Source organism: Rhopalosiphum maidis, chromosome 4 (genome assembly GCF_003676215.2).
Source record: "Rhopalosiphum maidis isolate BTI-1 chromosome 4, ASM367621v3, whole genome shotgun sequence".
NCBI lineage: Eukaryota > Metazoa > Arthropoda > Insecta > Hemiptera > Aphididae > Rhopalosiphum > Rhopalosiphum maidis.
Window position 1 is genome coordinate 7,186,252 of NC_040880.1, and position 25,361 is coordinate 7,211,612.

The following is a 25,361-nucleotide window of genomic DNA, read 5'->3' on the forward strand; positions in this document are numbered from 1 at the left end:
TTAATATTTTGTCTTCAAATTATGATTATAAGTTAAGTTGTGTATAACAATTAATATTGGTAAGGAAAAAACCCTTTTATCGTATTAAATCAAACCTTGAATTAATCATTCATTTATTGTTAATTTTCTGTTTCGCAAGATCGAGGATAATATTTACCATCTACCGAATTGGGTGTTTATGAATATTTTAATAATCATACTATCAAGACTGTGTGTAAATAATCGAAAACTTTAAATTAGTTTATTGAAATAATGTGCCAATTCAATATTCGCCTCTGTTTTGGAGTTAAGTACATCATAATATTTTGGCTTTCGTTCATTAATCTTAATAAAATAATGCGATTAAGACAATTAACCAGAAACGAACATGGAGTAGTCAGTATTTTATAATATTTTTAGTTTTGGAAACTTTACAGCACTTGGGTTTGAATATGACAGCATTGCTTCCACATCGTCTCCGTTATTAAACAAAGGAGTTAAGTGGCCTTCACATACCATATTTTACGGGATATCGATGTCGAAAGAGAATATTAATTTTATAGATTATAATATTATGTTATTTTAAATAGTTTAATCAATTAGCATCTAACAGTAAAACAAATTAGCTCAACTACTGTGATTAAAGAACGTTTATAAATTATAAATAGATACGTGTAAATGTCTCACCCAGACAATAATGCAAGTCAATTTTAAAAGCAATATTTTCACTAAACGACTTTTAGTAAAAAATAAAATAAAAATGTTAGAAATTAAATAAATATGATATGATTAAAACAAAACAAGTGGCGAATAAGTTATTACTTTCATAGGTTTTTAGTTTTTTACTCTCCAGCAACATAGACAAAATTAATAAGCTCACGATACGTTTAAAATGTATGTGGATAAAAATAATGTCGAGGGATAACACTATCTCGCCGTCGCAGAAAATTGTCTGAAATAAACACTGACTGGCGATGACGACGCCGTGACCAGCGTGGTAATTGTGTGACGTGACACTCAGAAAACGGATTGGCCGTATAGCGGAGAGTTTAACGTACTTTGTGTACAGCCTTTTGTTGTCTTTTTGGAGATTTTGGAAATCCATTAGTTTGTCGTGAAAACATTAACCGATGCGCGTACGAGCGTATAATATACTCGTACATTTAATAATGTATACGCGAAACGTTCACCAACTTCATTAGGGCTTACTATATATATATATATATATTATATGTAATGCACGTGATTATCGGCTCGGTCGCTTATTGGTTTCACGCATCGTTTATTCATTACATTTTTGTTCTCGTTGTTTGTGTTGTACGGTCAAACGGATAAACTGCAAGCCAAAAGTATTGTTTTACAAAGAAAATATTATTATATTCGTATATTTTATTGCAATAGATTGCAATTTAATAAAAAGCAATATCTCATATAACCCTTCATATATTATATAGATACCCAGTTTGCTGTAGGTATACAAGTATACCTTACTAAGTAGTAGGCAGGTACATATAGTCGAATCAAAGAGTTGATAGAATTTTATCAAAAAATTAATTAAAATTCGTGTGTAACCATATAATGATTAATCTGGGACACTTGTTAGTATTTTTAAGCCTTATATACATTCTAAAGTTATACATATTACATAAGTAGTACGTTAATTGAAGTTGAAGATTACTTTATGTTTAATTCATTGCCCATTTATCCATTTAATGAAACAGTCATTCAATTTTAATAATTATGATATTTGTTATATTTATTCAATATTGGTTTATTCCTACATATTTTATGGGGTTTAACAAATTCACAAACTACAAATTGTTAAGTAAACATTAAAATATAGTTTTTTTCTATATAATATAGCTGAATAACCCGGTTTCGCTTGTATGTTAAATCGATTCATATATTAATTCAATTATTTAAAGTCTAGCCATATAATATATAATAATTTTAATAATTTAACTTAATTTATGACATTTATAACTGAAATGACAAATAAAATGAAATTGGAAATAATAAAAGTGTTTTACTGGTAGGAATAATTATTTGGATCAACTTAAAATCAAATACAAGACATATAATGAACGTTGTTTGTAAATTATTTAATTTAATTTATTTAATTGCATTAAGCAGTAATACATTAATTAAATTTTAAATAAAAATATTACATTGTCATTAAAAAACAAGTTAAGTGAAATTTTAAACTTTTAACGGAAACAAGTGTCAAACCATACAATATATATTTATATTATTATATTTCGTGTTCTATTGGGAACTGATCTTTTAATAGGAGTTTACATGTCTAGCATTTTGACAAGGTTATTTTTGTAGTAGTTTACAATAATCTGGAAATTTAATGCTTTGGGGTCTGGGTCATTTACAGTATGAGATATCGAATTGCACATTAATACGTAGTGCAAGTACTTACTAACTGTTATAGGTACGATAAAATAAAATTTGGTACAGTTTAATACTTTGGATAAATATTTTTTATTTGTATATAATCAATCATAATGATTTATATTTCCAATACAATAATTAACTGATTGTTTTAATAATGCTTTTTTATAAGCTAACAATATTACAGTGACATTATCATTCATCTCATGTTTCAGCGAATTTTCTAAAGTCGTAACTATCGAATAATGTACTATATTATTACAATTAAAATGATTTTCAATAAAACATGTTTATCTTATCAAACATGATACATTTGTGTTTGTATAATATCAATATGCAATGTACGAATAATTTTAACATGATAAATGGTTTTTTATAATATTTATACATAGTGTCTTGTGCAGTTGTGAACCTATCCTAGTATTAGTATACCACTGTATATTATATTACATTATTATAAACATATTTTATAACTGAAAATAATAATAATTTTATTTTTCAGTATACATAGTGATTTAGCGTAAATGTGGTATTATATAAGTTGTATAAGTAAAATTAATAAAATTGTCTTTAAAAATAATATCGTATAATACAAATAACAATTTATTATGACTAGTATAAATAGCTACACTACAACTAGGCAATGACACACAATAATCTTATATAGAGCTTAATTTTATTGTTATTATTGATTAGTACTCAGGTTTTAATTAATTCTCAGATTCTTCCGAATGGCTTACATATTTCATTGTTGAACCTAACGTTTTTCAACGTGAATACAATCTAAAAAAAAGTGCAATGGTAGATGAGCATGCACGTTTATCTGTGTTTAAGTTTGTATATTTCATATTTTGATAATTTTATATTAAGTCTATTCCGTTTCAGTATAACGTTTGGTTAAAAAAACTAATATGCAGTCAATAGTCTGAAGTCGAGTATTATGGAAAAAAAAAAAAAACTTTAAGCCTTATCTTTATCTGATCTAATAGATACCACATTGTGCAATTCACATCTATGAGGAAGACGTTGTATTATTGTCTATTGATTACAGTAGGTCGCTAATTGTCTCTTAATGATACGTGTAGTATTAGCAAACATATTGAAAATCAAAACTTTATTACAAAAGTTGTATTCAAATCTACAATAAGGCCATGTATTATTGGCATACACAGTCCAAAAAATTACCTATTTCTTCATAACGCAGCGCAGTAAACCACAGCGTGAATGCATAAAATTATTTTTAATTATTATTTCTAACCTGCAAATACGAATCATCATTGCGATGATTATTGACAGAAAAAGAAAAATTGACGTATAATTAAAATTAATAGAGGTATTATTAAAACATATTTGGTAATAAGGTACCATATTGGCACCATTACACCAATCAGCAAGACTTAATGGTGTTTAGAGGAAGCATATCTAGCCCAATTTATTTACATTGGAGTAGATATTATTATACTGTTGTGAAATAATTTTGTCGTATGGCAGATAATTGAGTGTGCAAAATGTATTATCATATGTCTTGCTACGATTAGTGAAAATAATATTACAAAAGGGAACAAGTAGGTATAATAGCTCTGATGTACAGTAGTTGTCAAACATAATATTCGTCGATGAACAAGTCACTGTTGTAAAGCATACGTGTTAAATTTGAATATAATGATAAATCATTGCAAACAAGAAAAGATTTTGAGCGAAGAGCTATATCAGCTTGTACCACTGATTAGTATGATATGTTTTTTGACATTACTATTAGTATTACGGTGGATTTATTTGATTTTTGTCGAAAACATTGTATTTATTTTATTTTATTCTATACTATTTAGTTATTATAATAGTTTATTATTAAGTTTTAAGTCGATATCACTTTACCGTAAACGGCGTAAACCACTGTGAACTTGTTCGTAATGAAAACGAGTAACAGCTTAAAATCGATCCACATATTGTTTCAAAAATATCATTGCGCGATATAGTTATATGCATAAAAGTTTAGAATCCTGGAGAAAAATATCTTTGAAAAAATTTAAACATCAAAACAATCAAATGAAAAAAATCGTTAAAAACAATTTTATACTTCTTATCATAAACATCTAACTACGTCAAAATCGCAACTATTATATAGAATAGACGTACAAATATATTATTTTGTTGTGTGTGCAACAATGTTTTTATAACATTAATTTTGTTGTTTTCCGTGTACAGTACATACCGGTGGCGGCCAGCACGCTGAGCCTGATGACGCAGTCGATCGACCGGTACTCGTCCATCAAACACCCGCGGCACAACAGGTTGCACCGGGACAAGCACCCCGCGTACCTCGTGTCCGGCGTGGTGGCCGCGTGGACGGTGGCCGTGGTCGTGTCGGTGCCGCGGTACGTGTGGCCGGTCCACCGGCTGATGGCGGACATGCGGTGGACGCGGTACTACGAGACGTGTTACGTGGCCGTCGTGTTCGCCGTGCCGTGGGCCGCCGTGGCGTTCAGCCAGCGGGCCGTCAGCAGGACGCTGTACATCACTTCACTGAAGGCGGCCGCGGCCCGCGGACAGTTGCCGTTGCCCATGCCCATCATGACCGCCGAGTGCAAGCAAGTGATCCTGGTGGCGTCCATACAGAAGAACACCACTGTCCAGTCCAAGGTAAGCGGCACTTATAAATATACAATATCATACTATACGCGGTGTTGAGTTCAAAGGGAGCGAAAACGATATCTGGGTAAATATTAAATTACTATAGCTGTAGATTATAATAAACAAACATCTAGATCAACGCGAAGATGGAATATTCGATTTTATCCAGATAAATTTGTAGGCGACACTTTTTTTTATCTAAATTTTCAACTTATACAGTAGTTAATGTTTTTTTATTAACGCTCGACACGCTATCGGATTCTCGACTGGGTAATGCGATTGGGGGAGGCTTGTTCTGTGTCAACAGTATATCATTATAAATAATAAAATATATACGTCGTATAAAATACAATTAGTAAACGGTTATTGAAAAAAATACACGTGAATTACACGGCGAGATAAATCTCGTCGTTTAAAGTAGATTCCCATAATTTCATTTGAATCCTAAAATATAGCGACTAAATACTAATTTATTTATTTATCTAGATATCACCCGACACTGATATAACACGTAATAATGTCAGGGTCGCGAGTTAAACGTCCAACGTCGGCCGCCCGAATCCGTATTTGACGACATATTGTTTATACTATGATTCAAACGTATATGTTCGCTAAGTTGACTACGGTAATGCTGATACAGGGCAAAGTCGACTAGAACATTTTGATTTTGTTGTACCAAATGTACCAAATGCTCAACTACGGCTAAATATGAAATCGAATAGTAAAGTTCACGACGCCTATCATAGCTAGGTCAACCTCAATACACGACAAATGATTCTGGAAAGAGAGGGGGGTAATATTCACACTACGGGGCTAAGGCCCTCCCTAAATATGCCAATGCACCTATGATATTTCCCTTCCCAAAATAAAAACAGCAGGTTACGCCTGTGAATATTATAATGTTACTGTGTATACCGGGACAGTGAATGTATAATAGTTTTTTATTATGTTTGTTTTCAATCGAAGTTTTTGAAAAGTTCACATTGAATTTTTATACATTTGGCTTGAATTTAATTTTGGAAATGTTGATCGCGTATTTTTCTGTTTGAAATTTACTTCACATTTTATACAGTTTATTTTTACCTATTCGACGAACGAATTTATTACTGTTATCTGTTAGGTATTTACCACGTTTGTATGCAACAGTTAATGCGCGTTAACCTACGTGTATTTACATACATTTAAAATATTACGGGAATACCATTAAAATTACTTTAAAATCAAATTTATTTTAAATATTTTTTTTATACCACGTAGTAACTAAGCTTTATATTATGTATTTTGTGATCAAAACAATATTTATAAATGGTAGGTTATTGTTAGTGTAGTACAGTTTGGCGTTATGAAATTCTCACCAAATATATCAATTAATATTAAGCTGTTATTAATTGCATTTATTAATCCCAGACATAGTTAGAATTAATTCTATTTCATCGATCGAATTGAATAATTAATGCACAATAGCCTAACGAGAATTAAAAAGATGTTTATTTGTAGCTATCGCCAAAATTAACTTAATTGAACGCGCGTATTAGCATAACATAAATTTAGAAGTGTTTGATATAAAGCTATATCTCCGGAATTAATAATTTAATATAATGGAATTAACGACAGGTGTACAGCCGTTTTATGAAACATGTCTATGATTAATCAATACCTGCAAAGCTCAATAAGTTACTAATATATATTTTAAAATCCGTTGGCAAAAATAAAAAATTAAATACTGATATAATATTAAGTTTAGTCCACGTTAATCAAAAACGATGTATGAAATTGAAAATGGTAATCGAGTTACGAGAGTTGGTTAATTTATAATCCAAAATAAACAAAAAAATGACCAATGCATAAAGTTAGTTATGTTAGCATTAAGTATTATCTGGTAATACATATTTTAAAATATTATACATAATATATTTATCTGGATTTTTTGTAGTTTTCCAAAAAAATATTTTAACTAAAATCGGTTTTTATTTACCATAAAAAAGTAGAATATATTTTTATTAGCGGACAACGTGTGTGGGCTTTACAAAAGTAGACTTAAACGCGGAAATTCTAATCGTATTGGTAACATTACCTATAATGTCGAAATGGCGTGTTTCGGATGTCGACAGGAAATAAATTCGATACATTTGCTGAATCAAAACAGCTTTTTTTTACGGTACCTAAAAACTACCGTCTGCGACGGTGCAGGCACACCACAGGCACCGAACGTGAGCGACAGCACTGAAAAAAAGTGAAACGTATAAAATATATATTATATTTGTGGTAATACCATTATAATTTATAATTCACAAACACGAGAAAATAAACCACCAGTTTTACATCTATCATATATTATTATTATAATGTACATTGCACACGATAGGAACGAATCTGTATAATGCTCGTTCGTGGTTTATTCTTATCGATAAATCTATGATACGGATCGATACTGCATTCAGCGTTTCTAGCACACTTTTTAATCAGTACCTAAACGTATACAAGCATATCATTTAGGTATATCATACAGGACGATTCACTAGCAATGTTCAACCCATTTTTAAATAAATATTAATTTATTCGAATTCTAAAAGATCATTCGATTAATAATTTTGAGTATAAAAGTAGGGTTCTCATTTAATGCATAGAAATTCGTATCTACATCGGGGACTCCTTAAGGAGACTTTTTAAGTATTAGAAAAATCTCAAGAATTTAAAAATATAGTTTTAAAGTATACTCCAAGTATATGCAAAAATCAGGTTTTGAATAACTGCATTATTGAAGAAAAAATGGGGTGAGCATATTTATTATTTATAGTGAATCCCTTACATATACATATCTTTAACTATACGTGTATACAAGTAAAATACAATATAATATACAATATTATAGTGGTATGTATAGATGAAGAGGAGACGTTTTTGACTGGAGGGGGGTAGCTGCGGTAAAGTGTGTAGTTTCGTAGTAAGCAAAATCGTATTTCTATTGATGACTGGCGGGAAAGTAGTAATTGATAATGGTATGCGAGTCTGAGGTGCGGGGGCATCTGATAAAAATGCTAATACGCTGAACGCTTTCGTCTGACATTTTTTAGACTCACCACGTCACGCGCGGCTATGAGTGATGTGCAGGGATGTACCGCTGTCGCGTGCAATCGATATTATACGATTTAAGTGTTTCCGAAGTAAACAAAAAAAAAAAAAAAAATAATAAAATAAAACCTTTGGCGAAAATTGTTTTTCAATATCCAATTAATACAAGAGCATCAAATAACCCGATTATTTCCTGGATTTTATGCGTTTGTACCGTGACTGAATTGTTTTTTTCGGAGAAGGCGTATAAAAATAAGATTTTTGATTATTCCGAATAGATATCGTCGATTGCGTATATTCTCTTGATATTACAGATGTGATTATTATTTTATCCGATACAAAAGTAGATTTATGATCAATGAATGCAATCGGACGTGAATACGTGAACTAAAGCGCTGTCGGGAACAATTTAAATGTATTGGAGGTTACAATATGATCGTGCTATCATTCACGATGGTATCATGTAAATTATATTAATATTTAATACCTACTTCCTATATCGCTCCAATTGTTACAACCGCAACACCATCGAAAATTAATTACTTATATATAATTGTATTTTATTTATTCGTATATCTACCATATAATTATCATTCGGATAGGGTACTGAATAAGACTTCGTGGAATTCATAGTGTGAGAATATTGACATGGTGCATTTTATATCGACTATAATAATATATTAAATTATTATAATATTACGATAAACTTGTTACAGAGTATTTTATCACACGTTACAAATAGATAATTCATAAAAAAATACATTCTATATAGGTACAATACTAATTTTATAAATTTAACAAATTGAAAAAAAAATATCAAAGAGGGAGGTCATATAATTATTGAAATTAAGTTATAAGTTACTATAATAAGGTTATAGTACATTTTTAAGATATTACGGCACCAAAAAATCTTTTAAACATTGAACTGGGTTTGATCTCGTATTGTTATTGTTGTTAGAATTGAAAATAACATGTTAGTTTAAGATTCTAACTGTTAAAAAAAATTTTTATAGTTGTTTTTATATACGTCATTTTGATATCTTTTTAAATCTATAAACATTCAACGCATCAACAATCACACATATTTCTAATTATTAATATTATTATTTATTTATGTATAAAAATAATGATTTGTACCAAACAAGAAAACATTATAAAGCCTATAATTTTCATATTATAGGATTTAACGTATTGTAAATATAAAATTAGTTACTAATTATTACCTGAATAATATAAAAAAAAAAAATTAACACCTCTCATAAGAAGTGACTTTTAATTAATAAAGTAACTCTTTATGTAACTTAGTTAAAAGTAACTTGAATTTAACTTGTTCACTTGTTAAGTTAATGCACGACCTTGCTATTTATATTAAATGCCAAACGATTTAAATTCGCACGTCTTTATTTGACATTTACATAATATAATTTTGTAGCTTTTGTATAATATTATAAGTGCGTATTATTTAAAGATCGTCAAAATATGAAGATAGAAACCACTACATAGACGATTATTCCATTTTTGGTTATTTACGACTACCGAGTCTCTATCTATTTTATTGCTTGCTTAATAAGGATTTTGGAACAAATAAGACATATGTATAAGTTAATTCCTTATTTATTTTCTAATATCACTACATTTCGAAAAAAAAAATGAACAAAATAGTGCACAAGTATGCACAAACCTCATTAGATAATATTATTGGTTGAAAGCGATGGGTTTTAAATTCTGACCTTTCTCCCAATAAGCCTTTATTATATTTTATACAAGAACTTATTGTAATTTACAAAATGTATTTAATTGTTCAAAACATTTTAACCTATTTTTAAATATTTATGATAGCTGCAAAATTAATCAAAATATAATGATTAACTGAGTTTAATAATAATAATAAAAAAAAATGTTGGGTGACATGTCGATCAACTTTCCCGTAACGTCTTCTGTGTAACACTAAAAAACTGAATAAGTTTGGTAATCAAGTCTACGTGCGTTAAGAATTAATTCATACGTCCCCTATAAATAAATTTACTAGGAAATTAATGAATACATAAAGTAAGTTTCGGGAATCAATCGATCCTCATATTTTTTTTGTCGTTCAGGTCAATTAATTATATACGTACAATCGTATATTATAATATTACTAATATCTACCAACAATAATGCTGTCAAGGCGTAGAACCGATATTAGATTAAAAACTTTCAAGCTTTTTTTCGTCACAGATTGCATTGATCGTTTGCGACGGGTGTGGACTAACGAGTTTGACTGTATATTGTTTTTGTTTATCGGGTTTTATCTGATTTTCCGTGAATTCATCTTTCGGCGTTTTTTATTTTATATTTTTTTTTGCACCTTATCGATTTTACGAGTCGAGTTATTTTTTGGAATTATTTGTGAACCATTTCGTCATAATGTCGGAGACGCACTCGAAAGTATATTAAAATTAAAAGCAATAATTTGCGCCTGTTTGTATTTCATTTTAGACGTTACTAAAAAAGAACACCGACTAGAAAATGCAATAAATAACAAAAGGCTCGTAACAATGTATTGTGATTTTTAGAAATTGGAAAATTGTGTTCAATTTACATATTTTATATATACTTTTATTTAAAAGTTGCATTACACTGAATTAATAATAATACATGTTAATTAAGTCACTTTATAAAAGTGCATCATTAATAACATACATAATACAATAAAAGGATTTTATTATTATATTATAGTTTGAATCATTTCTAAAAATATTATATTATAACAATAACATTATTCAATAACTAGCTTTAATCATTTTTATACAATTTTAAAACTTTTATCAATATTCATTATTCATTAAAAAAATAACATATTTTTGAGTTTAAAATGCAAAGTTATTATTATGGCAATTCCATAAAAAAGATAATTATCTAAACAGTAAACACCTTTATACAAGTACTGAATAAATTAATTATTTTTATTGGTAAAATATGAATAAAATCTAAATATTAATTTGAAAAATTTGAAAATTAATCCAATCCTTCTTTCTAATTATATACTTAAAATAAATAATCCAATATATTATTATTAATTATAAATTGTGTTCACATATTTATAAATTATTAGCGGTTGCGTTTTTAAAATCAAAAGTGTTGTTATGGTTTTCACACAATACACAAAAGGTATAGGTAGTCGTTTAGAGATAACGATCTCATAAAAACTTTAAAAATATTATATAACATTAATTTTGATTTAGAAAAATGATGTGCTTAATGTGTATACATTTTAGTATTGTAAGCATAAGGGATAACACATGTACAGTAGATTTTAGACGTTGGAGAGGGAGATCCTTTTAAGGATGGCAATTCGACGAAAAACAAATTAATAGGATTTTAATTAGCTATTTGAATTAAGTTTGCTTAAAAAAAATAAATAAAATAAAAACAATAGCGTGTTGTAATATTGGTACATTATAATAACATGGTAAGTACCTATAAAACATATTGTACGAAGTGATCGTCAGACTTAATATCGTTTATTAGATTACACCGAATAAACTCCCTTCTTTTTAAGTGGGTATATCATATTTTCGTCGTGCAAACCAAAGTGTAATGGTTTCTCGTGAATACTTAGTTTAATTTTTTTTCCATTCTCAAACAGCATAAATAAGCACACCCAAAGATCAAAGTCCACGATTACCGTTATAATTATAATGGAAGAGTAAACGTCAACTCTAACTCACGGATTACGGTACGTGCGCGAAAGCGTTGTAAATAACACGCGTTTCGCGAACGGAAATGAGACCTCAAACAGACTCTGCAGTTGTCGTCTCGAAGGAATTATCCGAGTTTTGATATCATTTGAGACGTTATAGTGCTTTTGATATCCTATAAATTACTCGTGACGATAAAGTGCAATGACAACGGCACACAAAAGCGTGACAGCTCAAGTATTATATCATATTGTCTTTAGTCACATCGTGTATGAGCAACGCCATACTACGATAAGCGTGTGCGATGTTGTACACGAACTCCCGAGGTCGAAGAGAAATAGAATAATCCTTTTCCGGGATCCATTTCGTTTTATGGATGACGTGTATCGTTTGAGCGGTTTTTCAGTACATCGAAATGAGCTGGGTATTTTGGAAATAACGCATTGCGCGGCGTTATATTATTATAGGTAATTGAATTAAATTTGAACCGTCAAAACGGGCCCTTTGAACTTTAAATATCGATGATGACCAGAGGTAAAATGCCATTGAACTATAAGGCGGTTTTAAAGGGATTTTTAAAGGGAAAATTTAAAGGGACGTCGTATCAATATCACATCAATCGGATTAGCTTATTCGATAGCAATAGTAGGTATTGTGTGAGCATAAAAACAATAATTTATATTTCGTGTAACACGTATAGTATATCACTCTGCTATTTAAGTGTAAACGCTTGTTCACAGGTGACCAACGACGTCGCGGTACAACAACAACCGCAGCAACAGCCGCACTCGTCCCATCAGCAGACGCAACACGAACAGCAACAGCTACAAGCGCAACAGCAACAGAAACAAAAACAGCGTCCCACGCCGAGCGCTCGGAGCCGGAAACGGTTGGCCAAAGTGTTGGTAGCGCTGGCCGGGGTGTTCGTCGTCTGTTGGCTACCGTACGCCGCCGCGTTGCTCTACACCAATTGGTTTTATTCGTCGCCGCAAGACGGTAACGAAGACGACGGCAGCGGCGGCGGTGAGGGCAGACCCGCAATCCACCGGTTGGCCACCGTGGCCGCTGTGCTGCTGGGCCATGCCCATTCGGCCGTCAACCCCGTGGCGTACTGGTGGCTGAACCGGCACACGTTGCGCGCCTGTCCGTGGTGCTGTTCGTCCGGCGATCAGTTCGACGACGACGACGACGACGACGGCGGCGGCGGCGCAGGATTCGGATGCGGACCGTTGGGCTGCATCGTCAACGGGGCCGCGATGGCGTTCGGTTGCGGCCGGGGCGACGGCAGTTGCGGCGGCGGCGGCGGCGGCGGCGGTGCTGTGAACTGCGCCGGCGGCACCGGTTGCAGGCAGTCGCAAAACCACACGCCCACCAGGCTCAACCGGTTGCTGTTCCACCGGCAGCCCAACAACCATCAGCGCAGCCGCCAACCGTCGTCCACCAACGAGGCGGCCCTGGGACCGTTCAACCCGCGGTTCGCCACGCCGAAGAAGCGACCGCAACAGTTGCCCGTCGTCAAGAATCCCGTCATGCTGTATTACGCCTGAACGGCGGCGGTTCGCTTCCGCACGCGTCACGCGACACCCAGTCCACCCGCACCATGCACACCGCCGTGCGACTTGCGGAAGAGTCTGACCGAGACGACCGTGACAAGCGTCGACCTGTACCGTTATCGCGTCCACGTCCGACGCGTTTCGTCTACCTCTCTGCGATCGTTCCGGTCCGCCAAACCGCCGTCCGCGCACCGCGACGCCTCGCGGTGTGTCCGCGGTCAAGGAAGAGTCGGCCGGTACGGCCTCGGGACTCAGACTCGGAGACTCGGACGATCGAACACCGTGCGCGCACACGATGGCGATGCGACCGTTTTCGCGATCCCGACCCGACCCGCCGGCTATCCTTGCAGGACCGCGCGAATTCGTTCGGATTCGGGTGTCGTGTAGTACCTATACCGTGAATAATTACCAATACGTTATGTATCGTATTTCAAACGATAACGGGACGGCTACGACTATAGAGTTGAATGGGGGGGGGAGGGGCTCCACGAATTCGGCCGCCCAAAGTGAAAATTTTTTCTCCGAATTTTCTCAATTATTCGCCCAGATTTTTGAACTTTGACCGTGCAAAATTATCATACGCAATTGGCCAACTTTTTTCGGGGGATGATTTAAAACGGCTAACTTACATTATTTCCAATTTGTGATTAAACGAACTAACACAAATAATATAAAAATTATTGACAACATTTGGAGGAAAAATTTTCATTTTGGGCGACCGACTTCATGGTGCTGTGGAATGGGTGTATTTTTTTTGTTCGTTGGTTTTTAGACATGATAACACGAGCATACCGTTAACACTGTGTCGAGTAAGACGAACTGTTCTATCGTTCACGTCCTTTGTAAGCATGTCGCGAATACTGATCGGTATGTGTATTCTAAAACGACGCGTTTATGGGTGTGTGTTTTTTTTAAAACATATTAATTACATTGCTGTCGTCTTGAAAATACGTTTCTACTTCATCATTTCGACGTGTCGCGATTCACGTCTTAACCGCTAGTTTATCGTAGACTTGTTAGCGTGCGGTGATATAATTGCATTAACCGTATTCTGTTATTAATAATGCAAATTTTAAATGTGTTTTAATCGATATTAATTATTCGTTATTTGTGTATTCGTGTTGGCCTTTTTAAAACTATATATATATATATATGATATGATATGATATTTGTGTATTATATTGTGATTTATTGTTTTACAAAGTGCAAAATACTTCGATCGATGTGTATCTTTACGTCCATTTTAAATATTTTTATTGTGTATATTAATATTCGTGCATTACAGATTAAACGATAATCATTCTATTATCATTAAAAATTCGTTGTGTGACGATAATAGTCGATTTGCAAACGAATTTATACTGTGCACGAAGTTGTTAAATAAGAATTCAAATAACGCGTATAGCTTAGAGTATTATTTATAATTATCTCTTCGATAACTATATCCATTTGATAATAGGTAGGTACGTTAATTCATCAAATAATCGAATCGTTTGCACCTTTCGCCGCGAAAATCAATACATCGCATGCATAACAATTCACGATTCTCACCGCCATTATTATCTGTCAACGTTTTATAATAATACGTTTAAAAACAAATTATCCAGCTCTACGATTTCCAACTATTATACGGTTGTCGTGGACGGTAAAAAAAAAATCGACGTTTTTGGACGTACGTGCATATAACTATATAATATAACAAATGCGATGGACTTGAACGGATAGCCGAGCTGCTCCGAGGTTTACATTAAAATACAGCGTTATACGTGAAACAAACGTCAATATATATTTTTAAACGCGTACGGAGAACGGGAATATACTTTGTCAATATACCTAGCTACATCCGTGTGCTTTACCACATCCGCAACGACTTTATCTGAGCACTCTAATAATATATTATACGATGGATAGCCGACAGATATAAATAAAACATTTCCGTTCAAGCGATTCTTCTTGGTTGCCGGAAATAAAAGTATCGACGTGAAAACACGACGAATACATTATTCGTACATCGAAAACGCAAAATCCTAGCTGTCGTATATATTGCATATTATAGTACAAATTAAATTGCCATCTATGGCAATAGTATTAGTAACAGCAGTAGTATTAATTTATAGGCCAACGAGTCACATAATCGTTCCTTCTCGCGTATTCATAATTATTATCATAATATATTATATGCCCAACGTATTAAGGTACTGTTTATATTACACATATACCTTCCAATATTAATCCGTATACCGCCTACAACACACCTTCACTACACTACAGGGTCCAATTATTATTATTACATAATATATTTTCGCGTTACTATATTTTATTGTTCTATACACTCGAATATTTCTGTGATATATTAAATTGTATCATTCGGTACTCGGTAGTACAACGTTTCGAACAATCATTCATCGCACTGACAAAAACAAAATAATACATTTCTATAATAAAAATGCTCGTTAAAGTAATATCGTTCATGATTTTCTTTTCTTTTGTTTTTTGTTTTTTTTTTTTTTGGACGTTTATTAATACCATCATCCGTGACCCACGACCACGGTACCAATGGTTTTTACCCGAAGTCTGTTATTGTAGGTACCTAATTTGTCACCATAATGTAATAACACGCGCAATTAGATATCCAATCGACAATTCTTCGTCATATTATATTTCACTCATAAATCTCGTATACGCATTGGTAACTGAAAATTTCGCGCATTAAACACACTACGTATCGTACGTGAAATTATAAGATAATTTTATTAGTATATTATGTATGTATCGTGTATATAAGTATATAATAATTGCTTCATTGTTACGTCTGTTTTGTGATTTTTGTTTCAATCTTCCTCGTTCTTTTTAATAACTTATTTAATATTATATTATTGTATCGCTGTACGATGTATTTTATATAAATATTACATAATGTATGATAATAATAACTATTAAAAATATATTATATTACTTGTGTACTGAAACCGATGTCTTATTTTATATATATATAGGTTACTTTGATAAAAAACTCTTTTTATTTCTTAACCAACAAAGCAAACATACGACAATTTAATATGCATAGGTGGGATTGCGCGTAGATTAGTGTGTATGATAGTCAGTATAATATAATATTATGCAGTATTCTAAAAATCTAATTTTTATTTCCAAGTCCAACTTTGCTATTTTTTTAAGCATATTAAAATGAAAAAATAAGAATTCAAAATACATATATTATTATTTGTTTGAGGCATTAACCAATAACATCATAATCAAAGTACCCTAAACATATGCGGCCCACCAATTTTTTTTACGTGGTCTAAGAAAAACTCATTGAAATAATGCAAACATGTAAATTTCTAAACTAATATTTTAAAATATAACAAAACAATTAATAATTATATTCCCAAGATGTTCATTGTAAACGATTGGATGATGGTCATGCTTTCGATATTTCCACTATTAGTATTTTATAACACTATCGATTTATTTAATCGCTTAACTGGCTGTGAAACGTGTGTACGCGTACGGTAATGTTTAATACGAATCAATAGTCACGTTGTAAATGTGTAATGTACTTTTATTTATTTAATTTCAATTGTTAGTTGCGTGAAACTTATATGTTTGTAATTTTATATTTTAATATTTGTTTTAACATTTGGCATGAGTATCATCTAAAAATAAACAAAAAATAATTTTAAATCATTTAACCTTAATCAATGACTTTAAAAGAATATTTCAGGATTTGAGACGTATAAATAATTCTTTTTTACCAATAGAAAATCCTTGGCATTTAAGAACAACAAGTAAGTATTACACAATTAGTTGCATTGATTATATCCAATTATTCAAATCTATTTGGTGAATTTATCGAGTTAAAAAATAATAAAAATGGTATAACTAATATTATAAAATATTTTATGTGACTCAGATAAAAAAAAAGAAGCTTTTAATGGCTGCGCTCTAGTGCAGTTCCAAATAATTTACCATAAATAACTGTTAAAATCGTGCAGCTAAAAACTGAAATAATAATTTTGTGTCTATGCACTGTTTACTAAACTACAATACTAGATTGGAAAAATATATTGGCTTTACGGGGTGTATTTTATTCATAACTGTAAACATTGTTTTGTTATGATATCTTACTCTAAACAGCTGGATGAAAATATATTGGTGTTTGTTCAAGTCGCTGGCTCTATCGGTTTGTATCTATTTAATTAAATAAATTAAATTTAAATACAACCTATTTCGGTTAGCTATTGTTATCCATTATGACCAAATAATTAATATTAACTATTTGATATTATTTAACAGACTTATGCTAGAGATTATGCTATTTATTTATTTATTTATTAATAACTTTACCGGACGAAGCATAACGATACGAAAATACGAGCATAGTAACATAAAATATTATTCATTAAGCTAATTACTAAAACTAAAATTAATGAATAATGTTTAAGCACGAAAGCCAAGTCCTTTATTTGTGAGCCACATAATATATTGTGTCAAAAGATAGTATATCAAATGGATATAGAGGATGAGAAAAAAATAGAGAAAATTGAATCTCGTCTGACGACGGAGAAGGAAATTTGTTTTATCTCTGTTGTCATATATTTTATTTAAATATTACAAGAATATTTTTTACAATACATAACCGTCTCGGACTAATACAACATTTTTATTGGTACATAATTAATTATGATTATTTATAATTTCATTGGGACATTATTGAAATATTTTATTTTTTTTTTAAATAATTAATAAATAGATTTGTTTTGTTCTTATCTACGTCAGATTTTTAGTTAGGTTAGGTCGTTAGATTCAATACATTCGATATAGGTCGAGTTATTATGACCGACGTTCAGGGGGGGATCTTATTTCACATATTAAATTTTATAAATACGTGCAAACTGAATAGGTACTCTATATGGTTAGCATTTATTCATAGCGTGTTTAGTATAAATATATTTTTATATAGCATACCCTATGTACACAATTATCTATATATTATGAATATAATGAATAAACGTGAGATCACCAGTATATCTGAAATGTAAGTGTGAAATCAAACTCGGACATTCCATTAAAATGGACTACACGTTCATGTGAGTGTACTGACTTAACATAGTAATTTAAAAAGTTAATGCATTTAAATATGTAATATTATTGTTCACTTCTCCAGGAAGAAACTTAGAAAGAATGACTTAACAATTTTAAGATGTCATCATTTTTATATTGTACAAATTATATTTATAAATTGAATAATTTTTAAATGTCATAAAAAAACTGATATTTCTTAAACATACTCTACAAGGTCACTATTATATTATGTTAAATCATGTTCAGTATAACATTTATGTTTTACTAAAGACCACCACCTTCGTAATGGATTTTTAAATCTTGTGAATTTTATAATTTCAAATGATTTAAAGTAAGTATAAATATCAAAGTGCTGATTTTATAATTTTTATACGGCGCCGAGTAATTATAAGTTAAGTTACTGTTATGTCTTTATTTTAATAACTAAACGCTATACATTTAATGTATATCAATTAATATTTAATTCTGGCACCACTGTGTTTATTTATTTAAAAATTGTGTAAAACATTAAGCAGTAAAAATAGGTTTAAAATTTTTCGTTTTGTAATCAAACAAGTATATACGAAATTATAACGCACATTAAACCGTGCATATTATTTTATAAAAATCGAGTATTATAATTGTTTTTGATTACAAACTATAACACGTCGTTTGAAGATTGGGCGCGTTTGGTAATTCAAGTAAGTATCAATACAAGTACATAAGCTTTAAATGTATCATTTTATTAACTTTAGTTATATTCTATTCTAAGTTTGCAAATAATTAGGTATATTGTCCATTATCCTTAAATTGTATTAAATGGTTTATTGTGGTTGGTGAAAAACATAGTATTTGGTTTTGCAATTTTTTTGTATATTATAACTGTACATGTAGTTAGCAAAGTTTTAACACACTTAGTTGTAGTTAAATTATCGATTTTGGTACCTAGTTAAAATTGCATATAAGTTAATTATAAATATTTTTGAATGCATTCAAAGCGGTGAAAATGTGCTGTCGAACTATTTATTTCAGCACATATAACTATATTTGCGTCAATTATGTACCTATGTTAATAATTATTACCATAAAAATGCGTTCTGTTATGACAACCACACGGTGTACGTTGACAGTATATTATTAAGCTGCTTTTATTTGAAAACGTTCAAAAATGCACAAGGCATCACTATTACATAGACGATAGGCAGTAATATACCTATATAATGAAAAAAATTATAATAAATGGTTATATTTTATTCAAACGATGTGACAAATGAGCTTCCGCACCAAAATAATAATAATAACAACAATAATTTATACGAAGTCCGTTTTTCAAGTATATAGTTATACCTTCTTTTTTCTATTGGTTAGACGTATACAAATAAGCGTACTTAATAATGTAGTCGTTGTCCAATCGTTAAAATTCCGTCCGATAAACCCTTTTTATTTTCTGAATGGATAACGTTATATTTGTCCTTTATTGTCCAAGGGATATATTATTATACTTCACTCTTATTGAAAAACATTATATCCCCTGTATTCATATTACAGTTCAAAAAAAAATATTATATTTTTTCATTATGTGTCTCGTATGTTGTAATATTTTGTTTCAAATATAAATCATTGTCTTGGCGTCTTGTGATTCAGCGTGTGTTATGCAATTTATTATTATGACGTATTAAACTGGGTGCGTGAAAAAACCACGGTCCTATGCTATTAAAAATAGTTATAAATTATAGCAGTAAAATAAAGGTATAGTATTAATTACAATTGTAGTGTAAACTATTTTTTTTTCAGACAAATACAATTTATATACAATAAAAAAAAAATCCTTATAATAGATTTCATCTCGAAAAATATAAATCCATGTTATTCCATAGGTATAGTTTTAAGTTTAATTGATCTTACATAATTTTAATCATCAGTCATTACCCACCCAAAAAGAAACGCTAGCTATTTGAACCGTACCTACTTATTACATTTAATTGTCACAACCTTAACCAGCTGCTTTTGGATGAAGACCGTTCACTAAATTTAATGATAAGGTAGCACGTTAAGTACAATACTTTAAGATAATTACTGGCCATTTTTAAATAAATTTAAACATATTTTTCTTAATTATGTATAATAAATAATGACGAAATAATAACAAATAAAAACCTTGATATAGATTTCGTTTTAAAATTGGTTATAAAAAAAACGATAAATTGTATTATAGGTACACACACGCGTATACTATTTGTTTAGTATTTATTTCATAGTCAAAAACAAAGAAAATTGTATGCTTTTTCCATTGAAACAATCCTGAAATGTTAATACTTATTAGGTAATTAAAACTACTATTGAAATGTGTGTTGATTGACTTATGTTAGTATATTCTTAAATAAAATAAGATTCTTTATAAAGTCTAGATATTATAAAAATTAATAAAAACAAAAACTCTTTCATTGTTTTGCAAGTCTTATGCTAGTGTTCCATTAATATGTATATCTTATTTTTACTATAAATAGTTGGATAACTATCCTAAATATATATCTAGTTAATTTTAGTTTGATTACACATTGAATATTCATACTAAGTATGCCGTTTATACTCTTATTTTATTCGCAACACAATTTAACATAACTATTCATCTAGCGCTTTCCCGAATCATGTACATTATTGTAAAGTATGAAAAAAATATCAACCGATTTAAAAGCTTTTTGTATGAAAATCGTGTTGACAAACAAAAACCCACAAATAATATCATAATATATTATTCAAGTCTAGATAAAAAAATAATATGATGGGACAAAATAATAACAGACGTGAGTGTGTTATTTATACAAAATACATTATGCGGAGCTTGGTCGGTAAGTTATGTATAAAAATATTTTTTATTATATTATCTAAAAACAATGAATGTTTTACAACAAATCATTCTATATAAATATACCTTAAAAGAGAGTATAAATTAATGTGTCACGTAAAAATTGTTTTTTTTTTTTTTTTTTTTTTTTAATATTAATGTATTATTCATTCAAAAACATAAGAATAATAATTTGAATACATAATAGTTATAATTTTTCAAAGAAACGGAATAAACAAAACATATTTTGTACAGATTCAGAATCCGTGGTTTGTGGCGGTAGAAGTTTTTAATTGAAGTCTACGGGAGTGATTCTTATAACTTTTGTGTAATTTTTTTATATTTTAAAAGGTAAAGAATTTAAATATAATTATTTAAATGAACAATACGAATGTATAAGTTTCCGTCCGATGTTAATTACTTATAAGGTTACTACATTATTTTTGTTGAAGTATGCAACAAGTTATCAAGTTACTTACTGTTTTTTTCTTTAAGGTAAATAATCATTTTTGAAAATTTTCTCTCGATTCAATACTATATACCAACATTATGATCGATCGAGAGTAAAATGAATAAATATAATTGGTAGGAGGTAATGTTATGCGTTATGTTCAGAGGTGAATTTTTAGAATTGCGTATAAATTATTTGTTTTTGATTGACGTGGAAATATCAAGGTTGGCTTTAAAATACGATATAATCCTCACTGTCGTTCTCGAATGTAAACTGAATATTATTTCCACGCAAATGTTTGACTTTTGGAAACCAATTTTACGATAATTTCGTATTCGTTTATACGAAAATGTCGAAAATGATGAATAAATGTCAATACCTTTGTATTATTGTTTACTGTTGTTGTACTAATATTTGTATCGCTCTTCCGGCAACACATTTTAAAATTGAGATTTTAAGGTTTTCGGGACTGAACATCATTTTACCTACTATTTCCGACACATCACTCTAATAACAGCAATCAGAAACATAAAAAACAGTGGATTATAAAAATAATAATACACGCATTTCATTTGATTTATAATGTATACACAGCTATACATTATAATTCAATAGCTAGTACGTAATTCGTACGGTTCAATGACATTATTACCATCAAATATGGATGGGTGTTATATGTTATAGCGTATATATGTGCATACCGCTAATACCTATCTTTTATTGCATTATATAAATCATTTTCGTATACATTATACGCAAGTAACTAGTAGTACCTAACTAAATATATCTTATGTACAATGATTCTCCTGCAAGAATGATCATCTCATTATATCCCTTATTATTATGTACTTATTAAAAATCATTATTTAGAAGATTTTTTTTTGAAATTTTCGATACATTTTAATTTGAATTGGAATGAGTTTCTGAGTATTTAAAATGCATGTTCCAAGGATATTAACTTTTATATTAATTTTTAAACAATGTTATTTAATATTTAGTTTAATACTTCTATAAGTTATTATAAGTGTACCAATAATTTTTATAAGCTATTAATTTTAAATTAATAATATATACCTATTTCTATGATTCTTAATCTATCATAGCCTAAACATTACTTCTGAATCTATATCGCGAACTAAAATAATTTTTACTTAAAGTTTAATAACAATTCGTTCGAATTTCTATTTTTATATATTAATATTTTCGAAAATATTATCTCATTGATATTTCAACGATATTATAATCTCGTTTGCATAAAAATGTTTAAAGTTTAAAAGTTTATATTTTGCAATACGATTCATTTAAGTAGGTTCACTTAAAAATTCCAATAATCAGAATTTGATTTAATAAACTTTTATTGATAACGACATGAATGAGCATGCTCTGCAAATCGCTAAGTATATACGGTAATACAGACGCACCAGCGGTGGCAAAATACCAAGAATTTTTGGGATACCAATTTTCGATTATTGCCGATCGTTTCCTTATTTATCTTTCTCTCTTTGGTCCCATTTACGTTGTGCCTTTTATCCAACGTATACAAATAAAGTCAGCGACAAAAGTTTAATCGTGTTTCAATATAAATGTGCGAGTGAATGTTTCATCAACAATAATATTATTACACAGACACCGGGATTACGGAAATCTAAGAAAAAAAGAGTGAAACAATTTCACGTCGAAATAAGTCAGTAAAAACGTATTAAAAGTTTTATCGGGTAAATAATAAAAACCGTTGTAAAATGTTTGTGACGTCATACTGTAGTTATATATAACTATGCATATAATGACGTAGTATATTCGCGCTCCTATACCTACGCGTGCGAATATTCGGGATTAAATCGATCACTCGACTGGTAAAAAAAAACTAATAATTCGTCATGAATTAATCGAGGACGCCTTTATGTACGCGCGTCGACGAATTCGTACTATACGTATGGGTACATTATATAATGTTACTTTACTTCGAATTCGCATAAAATGATATGTTAATATTATTTCTGAAATGAACGCAGCGCGCGAACAAAAGACTGATCGAATGACTATAATCTCAATAAAATTGGCATTTTATCACGAGTAAAAATGCCCCGACAGAAATGTTATCTCTACAATAATGAATTATATAATCGCACAACTTAAAAATCGTATTATTTCAGTTGGCGCCATATTATTTCAAATTGACTGTACGGTAATGTATATTTTGATGTGGCATTAAACAAACGATTACGAAAACTGCTATTGCATAACCTGTTAAACTCTGCGCAACACAACGATTTTATAATGATACATCGTCAGCGATGACGGTGATTCGAAACTAATATATTATTATTATAAACGATTTACAAGTGTGATGGTCGTATCTTGAACATTCCGCGTATATATTTCTCTTTGTTTATGAATAGCATGGCGAAATTAAATTTCGACGAACTTAGTTGTTATCCGTGATGTGTGATAACTAGGGTTGGGATTTTATAGCACTTAAAATTGCATAAATATGCAACAAAAACAACAAAATATGCAAAAAAATGGAAATTTATTAATTTATAATGTTTTTATCACTTATAAATTATTCATATTAATAATTTAGTCACTCTGATTAGAATCCTGAAGGGTTGTAAAAAAAAAAGACGAATGTGGACTGTATAAAATAAATTGACTATACAACGCATTTAACGCTCGTTCGTTGATAATCGGCGATTAATAATCGCAGTAGGTAGTAATCGACAAAAAAACCCAACAAAATCAGTAGATAACAAAGATTAGAACTAAATACCTAATACGAAATTATCGTGATAATTCAATTGGCGAAAATTTAAAAACACGTTTACTAAAATATAATTTCATAAAATATGACCGATTTTGATTCAAAATGCAAAAAAGTCTCAAAAAGTCTAAAAAAAGCACTAAAAACTAAGAATCAGAAAATATGCAAAAAAAAGCAAAATAAAATTTTTAATTTGAGTTCTCTGTACCACGAAACACATGTTTGGCTTACTCTGCTATTTTTTAAGCATCTCATAAGAAATATGCAAATGCGATAAAATCTAAACCCTGGTGATAACCAATATATGTTTAGAGGACTCTTGAACGTATTTACGCGGTTTGAATGTGTATAATATGTTATAGTTTTATGTTTTTAACTAATAACTTCACAGCACAGTAGTAAAATAGTTGATGGAGGCTGAATACACTGCAGAATAACTTGCAAGGAGTTGAGTTTTTTTTTTTTTTGATTTTAACGAAACCTACATTTATCCACCGCGCATTTAGAAAAGCAAACACCCCGAAAAAAAATATCGTAAAACCTCACATCTCAACAGAAACTACCCTAGCTTAACTTTTTTGTACCGTTTTTAAAAGTTTTTAAAAAAAAATTTCACCGGGTTTTTAAACCGTCCAGATCAATGCCATAAACAATAATGGTACATCCATCAATCATACTGCTCGTACCTGTACCAGAGGTGGACTTTTGATAAACTAAACCTTGACTATATACAATAATTTTGAAACTATCATTTTGTTACCAAAGTCGATTACCGTGATTGCAAGTCACTTCATTCCCAACACTCCATATAGGTACTACTAATTTTTTTTTTATACGTCATGCAATATTTGTACAATATATTATTATTTGAATCGATTTTTATTAAAATAACAAAGTAATATTTTATTTATTTAACACACGAACA

The 25,361-nt window shown here is 30.4% G+C and overlaps 1 protein-coding gene across 1 annotated transcript in view; it reads left to right on the forward strand.

The window, feature by feature from the left end:
* Nucleotides 1-16,153, forward strand: part of LOC113549153 (annetocin receptor) — a 98,129-nt gene extending 81,976 nt beyond the window's left edge. The window contains exons 4-5 of the mRNA XM_026950329.1: nt 4,585-5,019; nt 12,503-16,153. Coding sequence (XP_026806130.1) covers nt 4,585-5,019; nt 12,503-13,309 — 1,242 coding nt within the window. The 3' untranslated portion in view covers nt 13,310-16,153. The remainder of the gene's footprint in view (nt 1-4,584; nt 5,020-12,502) is intronic.
* Nucleotides 16,154-25,361: the final 9,208 nt, after the last annotated feature.